This window comes from Cebidichthys violaceus, unplaced genomic scaffold (genome assembly GCF_023349555.1).
Source record: "Cebidichthys violaceus isolate CVI_PGR_0920_01 unplaced genomic scaffold, fCebVio1.0.p SCAF_58, whole genome shotgun sequence".
In the NCBI taxonomy this organism is placed as follows: domain Eukaryota; kingdom Metazoa; phylum Chordata; class Actinopteri; order Perciformes; family Stichaeidae; genus Cebidichthys; species Cebidichthys violaceus.
Genome location: NW_027176794.1, coordinates 451,740 through 461,046, shown reverse-complemented (window position 1 = coordinate 461,046; position 9,307 = coordinate 451,740). Strand labels below are relative to the sequence as shown.

General features: G+C 39.2%; 3 protein-coding genes across 3 annotated transcripts; all 3 read left to right on the top strand.

The window, feature by feature from the left end:
- Positions 1-862: 862 nt before the first annotated feature.
- nanos2 (nanos homolog 2) lies at positions 863-1,774 on the top strand. Its single transcript, XM_068732349.1, has one exon. The coding sequence runs from the start codon at positions 992-994 to the stop codon at positions 1,496-1,498; it is 507 nt and encodes a 168-aa protein (XP_068588450.1). The 5' UTR covers positions 863-991; the 3' UTR covers positions 1,499-1,774.
- Positions 1,775-2,766: 992 nt separating this feature from the next.
- LOC137888839 (uncharacterized) lies at positions 2,767-5,743 on the top strand. Its single transcript, XM_068732343.1, has 8 exons — positions 2,767-2,791; positions 2,920-3,033; positions 3,209-3,353; positions 3,462-3,575; positions 4,163-4,307; positions 4,431-4,579; positions 4,668-4,807; positions 5,013-5,743. The coding sequence occupies exons 2-8, from the start codon at positions 2,934-2,936 to the stop codon at positions 5,162-5,164; spliced, it is 945 nt and encodes a 314-aa protein (XP_068588444.1). The 5' UTR covers positions 2,767-2,791; positions 2,920-2,933; the 3' UTR covers positions 5,165-5,743.
- A 1,534-nt stretch (positions 5,744-7,277) lies between these two features.
- On the top strand, positions 7,278-9,245 carry si:ch211-161h7.5 (uncharacterized). Its single transcript, XM_068732277.1, has 7 exons — positions 7,278-7,377; positions 7,525-7,669; positions 7,858-7,971; positions 8,084-8,228; positions 8,351-8,499; positions 8,599-8,738; positions 9,094-9,245. The coding sequence occupies exons 1-7, from the start codon at positions 7,278-7,280 to the stop codon at positions 9,243-9,245; spliced, it is 945 nt and encodes a 314-aa protein (XP_068588378.1).
- Positions 9,246-9,307: the final 62 nt, after the last annotated feature.

Sequence of the window (9,307 nt, the reverse complement as noted above, 5' to 3'; positions counted from 1 at the left end):
TATAGGTTATGAGGAGATGATACAAGAGCAAAGCAAAAACACAAAGGAATATGAGCACACAAAATCATCAGATAAATAGCAGGCAACTAATTTCCATTGAAATGTCCATACATAAAAGCTACAGTTTCTTTCTTATATTTAATATGTTCATCATGATCATTATTATCATTATTATTAGTAGTATTGCAGTATGTGTTTTATTTCTGCACACTTTAAGTTAGGCCTATACACATGAATTCACATTTCACAGACAGTATATTTGTATTTGACGATGTGTGTGTGTGTGTGTGTGTGTGTGTGTGTGTGTGTGTGTGTGTGTGTGTGTAGGTGTGTGCGCGCGCGTGTGCGGAGGATAAGATCTGACTTTGCTTTTTGAAGGTGATTATTGCGGACAATCAGAGTCAAATAATCCATTAACTCTGTCTGACCCTTTAGCACTTTAGCACAACAGGTGCACCCCCCACACACACACACTCGCCACACGCACACACACACAGATCATAAAACCACAATATTGTCTATTACTATGTCATAATTTAAGAGACGTAAGAGTTGATACGAACATCATCCATAAATAATTTTATTAAATAATATTATATATATATATAATATATTAAATTATATTATTATAATATAATATTTTGTTATTGTCACTCCTCTATGTGTTCATGTTAGTGTTTGTCTGTGTGTTTGAACAAAACACACAGACAAACCTCTGCTTAGGTTCTATTTTCTGATAAATTTCCATCTGGGTCGTAATAAGGCGTCATGACGAGCATACAGCCTACATGTACAGGTTTCTGAGATGAAAGAAAACCCTCGAAACTGCACAACAGTTGTGTTTCTTCTTCTTCTCCAGACACCTGTCATCGATCTGTCTGCAGACTATTGAATCCAAACATTGTTGCACTTTAAAGCCCCTCACGCCTACAAATATGAGACTCTCCAACACACGCACAAACACTGCGAATATTTTTTTCTTTAAAAAAAAATGACAACAATGCAACGACAGGTCGTGGTCCAGAGCTCGCTCGTCTCTGCCGGGGACTGCTTCGACATGTGGCATGACTACATGAACCTGGGCAGACTGCTGGAGAGGCTGTGCGACAATCGCAAGGGGGGCCACGGAGACCCCGAGGACCCAAAGAAAGAAGCAGAAGAACCGGCACCTTGGAGCCACATCCAAACCTCTCGGCGGGAGAGCTGCAGAAACTCAATAGAGACTAGTTCGGTCAGCAGCCTCTCCGGCCTCTCGGACACCAGCTGCAACGGGACCTCCTCGGGCTACTGTCGCTTCTGCAAGCAGAACGGGGAGTCTGCGAGGGTGTACCGGTCTCACAGGCTGAAATCGGACGACGGGAAAGTCATCTGCCCCATCCTCTGGAACTACACCTGTCCCATCTGTGAAGCCACCGGGGACCACGCTCACACACGCCGGTACTGTCCGCAGGCACGGCGGGGAGAGGCTCCGAGGACGCTGCCGGGGTCCAGGTTCTAGGACACTGAAAGACTGATGGAACTGAAAAGACTGTAAATAATTACCAAAACATGTTTTGGCCATGTGTTCATGTTTGCATAGACTGTTGTGGGTTCCCAAAGTAGTTTGAAGTGAAATGTTTCATGTTTGACGTTGTGTTTTTTCAGTCTGCTGTGGGAAGCCTACATAGTTAGTCAACACCAACCTTTTCCAACGTTAACATTTTTTTTTATCAAACAGTGAAAAACATACCCGACATGTTGTGTACATTATCAAGAATAAAAATGGGAAAAGTTAGTAGTGCTCTCTTGTTGTTGTAGTAAACGTGTTTGCTTTGAGGGTCAACACAGTAAACTGGTTCTTTAGCTTCACAGGTTGTTGAAATATATGGATGAGAAAGAAAGACATATATATTTTCAAATCGAAATGGCCAAATACTAATAGACAAAATTAAATTAGTGAAGTAAATGTAAGTAATTCAGGTAAGATGTAATTCAGTTAGATAACTTTTCTAATAGCAAAAACAAGTCATCATTTCATAACTCACTCATTCATAATCATAAAAGAACACACTCTGGTCCCACCTGCTGCTTCGATGAGGTGATAAATCGCTGTTACTAAACAGGTGAACGATGACCCCTTAGAGAGAGAGAGAGTTAAATCATAGGTCTTATATTCTTTGATCTGAGCCTTTAAGATGAATTTAAATGCTGGGGCTGAGTAAAGAGTAGGTTATTTTACTTTTAACAATAACAATGTATATTCTACTGAATGAGGCCGTCGTGGGTTTTTGTTTGTAAAAAATACATTATTTCCCTCTGAGAAATACTCAAGTAAAGTATACAAGTACTTCATAATGTAACTTAAATACAGACTTGAGGATAGTTAATACTTTCCCCTCTTGAAAATATACCAAAAATATACAATTTCATTATAAGAGGTCATTTCGGGTAATCAAATACCTGATGCAGTCTGTTCATAACAGAGCACCTGCTGGGTCACGAACACATTTGATTGGGTGAAATAGACCTGTTACCAAACATGACTCCTGGCACAAAGTTCAGTTATGAAACAGAGAATCATTTAATAGGCTGGTTTATTTTTATCATGTCTTTGATTCATCATTTGAAAACAAAGGACGCAAGGAGAAAGTCTGCTAACACTGACTACGTAAGTGTCAAACAGGTACACGTGCACACAGGTTACAAAACCCTGGCTGTTGCACAACCGGCTTTTTTTCACGCTAACAAAAGCCACTCCTTGACAGCAGTGTTTGTGTTCCACCCGCTTCCCTTCAAGACGGCACATTAAACGGTAAGTCTAAGAGCTTCTTCATTCAGCTGATTTAAAGAATGAATTATCTACACATTGTTCAACGCTGCTTAACAAACTTGTCATCTTTTACTTTATACTGTGTTTTAATTCATGATGTATGTTTTTAGATCACTTTCCCACAATGTCAAAACACAACATTATCCGGCTGATTGCCATAGTGCTGGCATTGCTCTTCTTCATCATCACTATGGTGTTCAGTGCTCTGGCAGCGGCGGGAACATGTACGTTTTAATGCTCTACTTATATGCATTATTTTGTGATTTGATATTTAGTAATTTAATATAAAACTGAAGAAATAATGTTGGATCCTTTGACCTTTCAAGCGTGTCAAAATAACTTTCATACCAGCCTTGCATCTATTACATATGTATCTTTTTTTAAATTTGTGTCCCACAGATCCATTTTTGGAGAGTACCGCTAACATTTCAAATGAGTTTGTAACCCAGATCACACCAGCAGGATGGACCTTTGCCATCTGGTCGATCATTTACATCTTCCTGGCTTTAGTGTTGGCGTACGTCCTCTCCGGCATCTTTAGAAAGTAAGAATTAGCCTAAATGTATTTTTTTCCCCGGTTGTCTTTGTGTCCTATCTAGTATCTGGTATGCTGACGCAAACGTTTACCTCTCTGTAATTTGTCTTTCTTTAGGAATGCATACGGTTACGTCTACTGCAGCCCGGCTGTTTTGCCACATGGATTTTTTGCGGTTTGGTGCTTGAATCTGGGACTCAATACTGCATGGCTGTTCCTGTGGGACAGAAAGTAAGATGGGACCTTTTCTTTATTTACTTCAGCTGAAATCAATCTGTAATTTATTTCATAGTCTTGAGAAATAATAATAATAATTGTTTGAAGCACATTCTTTAATGAAAAATGTTAATTGCTGTTCAGGCTCAAGGGAATGTTCAAGCCTTATGCTGTCATAATCTAGAGAAGTGGAAATATCAGTTTTAAAGTGCCTTTGTGCTTATGAGCTTTTGTCTGTGCTAGTGTGCTTTGAATTGTGCTAATGGCTTTGGGTCTGTGCTCATGCATGCCTTTGTATGTGTGTCATCAAGCTGCCAGGGCCTGCGGTTAAAAATGTGGCTGTGTGGCTAAATCTGGCACGTGATGATGACCTCCCCATTGTCCCTTCTTAATAAATAAAACAGACAAAACATAAACATCCCAGCGTGCAAGAAAACAGCTTTGGCTGACAGATCGAAGTGTTTTATTAGTACAAGTTGAGAGATAAAGTTAAAGAATATTGTTCCTACAGATGATGAGACCCTAGGAGACACATTTATGATGTGTGCAGACATAACCACTGAGATAAAATAAATCGATTATATACGTTTTCATCCCTAAAGGTCGATGCCTGCTGCACTGGCTTTCCTCATCGTAATCACCTTGACTAACTACACCATGATATTCTTCTGCTGCTACGGTCTCCACAACTATGGAGCCTGGCTCAGCAAGTACCACAAAGTCGACCTGTGGCTTCAGCGTGTGTTGGTCAGTACTGCATGCCGGCTCAATCGCAAGCTTATGTTTACCCGTTTACCTGCGGAAACATCTTCTGTGTCAACTCTGCACGTGTCTCTGCAGCTAAGTCTTTTTCTGTTGTCTCTACTACAGGTTCAGAATGGTATTGCCATATATGCAACATGGACAACCATTGCATCCCTCGTCAACCTGGCCATCGTGCTGACTTATGATGCAAACATGTCCCCGGCAGACGCCGCCACCGTCTCACTCTCGATTTTGACTGTATTGTTGGTTGTGTGGTACGTGCGAAGTAGAAAACTCAGCATTAATTTCCATAAAAATAGAAAAAAAACCGCATAATGAGCAAATGTGTTGTATTTCTCGCAGGTTTTACCTCGAAAACTTTGTCCTCGACAAACATGTGAGGTACATTGTGACCATTTACCCCTTTGTGGTCTGGGCGGTGACGGGGGTGTTCACGAAAAACAACGATGCTGCAAATCCTAGTCGCAATAACATCTTCACAAGTGAGTAACTTTTAAAAACATCTTAATCAATCTCAATTACATCCCCTGGATGTTTTATGTATTTATACAGTCACTATTCCACAAATATTGCAATAACCTGTGATTGATTTTTTTTTTTAAACATACATAAAGGAATCAAACCGACTGCAGGGGACAGACATTATGCACACTAATGCTTCCCTCTGATATTTTCTTTCCACTACAGCTGTACTCTTGGCTGCAGCCTGTACCATGTGTGCTGCACGGGCAGTTTTGGTCACCTGGAAGCACATCAAAAAGCCATTTTACGAAGATCTCAGCCCAGACAGCATGTCTCCGATGGAGATCGCTGAGAATCAGAGCAAGATATTTAAATAACAATGTGTAATATATACTTTTATGATAAACCTTTCTGTTACCACACAGTGGTGCTTCGGAATGAGATGTATTTCTAAATTATTTTGATATTATGAAATGTATGACTGTTTTGCGTGTGAGACACTGCTTCCACGTGATGCAGCTTCTCAAAATAAGCTTTACTAAAATAAGTAAATTTAATGATGATGAGGTCCAATGAGTCGTCTCATGTACTCAGCTTTAAATATATTGTTTACTCAAACTGCACTGAGTTGTAATGACAGCTGTATTTTTCATACAAATGAGTTGCTTTTGTAAATGCGCTTAGACTTTTAATTTGTATACTTTTAAAAATAAATGTTACTTTCCTTAAATTTTATGCTTTTGTGGAATAATTTGCGGTATATAAGAGATAAATACGGTAACTGTTTAAATCAATTGTGCAATAATGTCCCTGGTAGGTCACTTAAGATACACAAGGCCAATGCCAACATGAAGAAAACCTAAGTAAGAAAGGATCATTAATGATAATTTATAACCGCTGTATTTGTAACTGTTATATATTTCAATGTAATTATACTGTACATGCCTGGCTAAGAAGTAAAGTTTGTATGTGCTACACATCCTACTTCCTCCTCTCTGCTTTGCTCATTTGATTCATTACATTTGTCTCCTCATTCAATTGTACTTGCCAGGCTAAACAACTCTTCATTGAACTCCTCTATAACACGAGCTTGTTCTCATATTCGTGTGTCTATATACTGAATGGCTCTCTGTTAAAACGCTGTCTCCAGCTTGAAGTAGATCAGACTGAAAACACATGAATCAGAACATACTAGGAAGTAAGTTTATTAACATGGAACGAGCAAGTATAGCAAGTGCTTTGCAGAAGAAAAACAATACAGCAATACACAGACTTGTGAGGACTGAAAACAACATAAATATTAATGATAAAAACACACAAAGCTAAGCTCAAATGGCACTGCATATAAACAGTGCAAACTGCTGGTTTTCCGTGACAAAACAACGGTACAAGAACACCCAACAATTGGCCTTCTGGCTGGATGTCAGGGGGCGTTCAGGGTTTTGCCTGGAGTGTTTACTGAATCGTTAAGTTTATGATGCTTCCTGTACTACTGCTCGTTGTCTAATTTCAAGCTCTGCCAGATACAGTACATCCAATTTCATCTGAAAACAAAGCTTGACTTTCACAGTTTTAATTCTCTATTTCTAGGGTGACTATTTTTTTTTTTTAGGCCTTTTCAAATATGACAAATATGTTTATAAAATGTTTAATTTTCAATTAAAAAATAGCGGACACAAAGTATATACATTGCCAGTCATTCTGAGGTTATCCATATGAAATGCATTACACAATTATTGCTTCTAACTGTTTTTTTATTAATCTTTTATTACTCACTGCACTATGTGACAGAAATGTATATAAGATAAGGGATGCACGTGATGGTTGTAAACCTCTTACTTACACAACGAGCTATTCTATAAAAGAGGCGGCCCCTGTTACTCTCTTCACACTCTGGTTCTTGACGAGAGGGTCCAAAGAAAGGTATGTCTTGTTTGATGTTGTTGAGTCTTCAGTCTTCATGTGGACACTCTTTTTGTTTTGCTGCCAATGTTTTATGATCCTGGAGGAAGCTCGGTGTGCAGCGGTGGCACGTGGACCTTCCTGAAGTTAGATAAATTGTTATAAACTTGATTTTCAGTCTATTACAGTCCTAGAAATTGGATTTTTTTTAAAAACTATTATCTTGACGGACTTGTTTTTTATGGTGGCAACCTTCAAAAACGGGTGATTTATGAGAATGATACAACTTGATGTAATTGTTTGAATGGCCTCTGAATAAGGTGAGTGATTAGTATCACTTGTCAAGGTTCGAGGTCAGGTTCAAATGCAGGTTATCGTGGATGAACTTAGAAGTGATTACAGATCTTCTTCACAGATAGATTTCTTTGGGCAAACACTATTTGCTCATTCAGTTCAAAACACTTCAATGTACTAAATGTACCAAAGATTTAATCTGTAAACGTAACCTTCATATACATCCATCGGTATTCTTTCATTTTTCATTTGTTTCTATTTTTGAATAACTTTCAGTTATCACAGTAGACCACGATGGGAAAACATAATCCTGGACGTCTTGCCGCGATAGTGGTGTCTGTTGTCGGCTATGCAATAAGTTTGGTGTTCAATGGGCTGTCTGTAGTTGGAATTGGTAAGTCAAAGCTTTGTTAACATTGTTTTTAGTTTAACTTTCAGACTGTGAATGGGCCTTGAAAGGGTTTAGAGAAATCACAAATATTAGTTTAACATGTTACATTCCTCTCCTTTCTCACTCGTTATTTGCTTTTCCTCCCTATAGGTCCTTATGATACCACCACAGCCAATGTGTCTGCAGTGTTTGACACCCAGATCACACCTTCAGGATGGACTTTTAACATCTGGAGCGTTATCTACGTCTGGCTGACAGCAATGATTATCTACATCGTCACAGGACTTTGCAGAAAGTTCGGGACAACTTTTTTAATTCTCTTGTTTAGGATGTGCAAATCTTCACATATCTTTGTAATCCCTTTGTTTATTAGGATCCCAGATATGTGACACATTTAGGAAGTATCAGGAAAGAATAGTTGCCAAGATTGACAACCGCTGTTCTGTGGACATTTTTGCTAACTTACAGACTTTTTTCTTGTAGGAATGGTTATGGCTATGTTTACTGCAGCCCTGCAGTCTTGCCTTATGGATTCTTTGTTAGCTGGTGCCTCAATCTGTGTTTCAACATTGGCTGGCTGATTGTTTGGGACCGAGGGTAAGAGTCTCCAAAGGCTCCTTTGATTGTTCTTTGTAAATTTAGCAACCTAATTTAATCTGTGTTATTTAATTCCATAATTAAATGTGTTTTTTCTGCTGTCTCACTTAAGAGTGATGATCGCTGCTCTGGTTTTTCTCTTCCTGGTCGTCTGCACAAACTACTCCATGATATGCTTCACCTGCCATGGACTTCATGTTTATGGAGCCTGGCTGAAGAAATACCACAAGGCAGACCTGTGGCTCCTCCGTGTGCTGGTTAGTATGACAAATATGCAGCATTTGGATCTCATGTAGTTAAAATATTTTAGTTTAAGTGTATGATGCGTGAGCACAGTTATGCTTAACTAAACATAACCTCTATAATACTTCCTTTGCAGGTGCAGAATGGTGTGATGATATACACAACGTGGACAACCATTGCTACACTAATCAACCTGAGCATTGTACTGACTTATGTTGTACAGATGTCCCCAGCGGATGCTGCAACCATCTCGTACTCTGTTTTGGCTGTCGTGCTGCTCGTGTGGTGATTGCTCTGTACTTGGAAAATACTTATGAGAGAAGTACTGCGTAAAATCATCAGTGAGATTCTGAAGCAAGCGTGTTTGTGCTGCGTGTTTCACAGGTTTGTTTTGGAAAACTCCGTCCTTGACAAACACGTGCGGTACATCCTCATCATCTACCCGGTTGTGATCTGGGCGCTGTGCGGAAACCTGGACAAGAACTATGATGCTAAATCGCCCAGCCGTAATGGCATCTTCATTGGTGAGACTCCATCTAAATAATATGTGACAAATGAGAATCTCTACAATCAGCTGTCCACGTCACATCAACAAAAAGTCATTCCACTTATCTCCTTACAGGTAGAAAGTAATCAGACTAAATATAGACAATATTGATGAGCATAATTAAGCCCCTATATTAAAGCATTACGTATTGTGATTTTTGAGTAAATTATTCCACAGTAAAGCCAATTTAATTAGAGCACATTTGAAACAGTGGTACAACTTTTTTACCTCCAGTGTCAGATGAAAGAGTAGAATGCTAACTGCTGTACAAAAATGCATCTGTCCGCAAACATCTGTTAAAAAGTTGTACTAACTGGATTGTCTTCTCTTAGTTGTGCTGCTGGCTGTAGCCTCTGTGCTGTTTGCCTTTCGGATTATTTTGGTGGTTTGGAAACACATCAGACAGCCGCTCTACACGGACGTCAGTCCCGAAGCCATGGAACCAACGGAGATTGCTGGAAAGCAGAAAAAGATATTTCGCTAAAAATGTTCAGTTTATGTCATGTATGATAGAAAAGAGTTGTGCCAAAGTTTGGAATTAAATTG

Excerpts from the sequence above, each read along its gene's own strand:
- nanos2 (XM_068732349.1), top strand. The coding sequence starts at position 992 with ATGACAACAATGCAACGACAGGTCGTGGTCCAGAGCTCGCTCGTCTCT.
- LOC137888839 (XM_068732343.1), top strand. The coding sequence starts at position 2,934 with ATGTCAAAACACAACATTATCCGGCTGATTGCCATAGTGCTGGCATTG. Across the intron at positions 4,308-4,430 it reads TGTGGCTTCAGCGTGTGTTG|GTTCAGAATGGTATTGCCAT; the intron begins GTCAGTACTGCA and ends TCTCTACTACAG. Across the intron at positions 4,808-5,012 it reads TCGCAATAACATCTTCACAA|CTGTACTCTTGGCTGCAGCC; the intron begins GTGAGTAACTTT and ends TTTCCACTACAG.
- si:ch211-161h7.5 (XM_068732277.1), top strand. The coding sequence starts at position 7,278 with ATGGGAAAACATAATCCTGGACGTCTTGCCGCGATAGTGGTGTCTGTT. Across the intron at positions 7,670-7,857 it reads GTCACAGGACTTTGCAGAAA|GAATGGTTATGGCTATGTTT; the intron begins GTTCGGGACAAC and ends TTTTTCTTGTAG. Across the intron at positions 8,500-8,598 it reads GCTGTCGTGCTGCTCGTGTG|GTTTGTTTTGGAAAACTCCG; the intron begins GTGATTGCTCTG and ends CGTGTTTCACAG.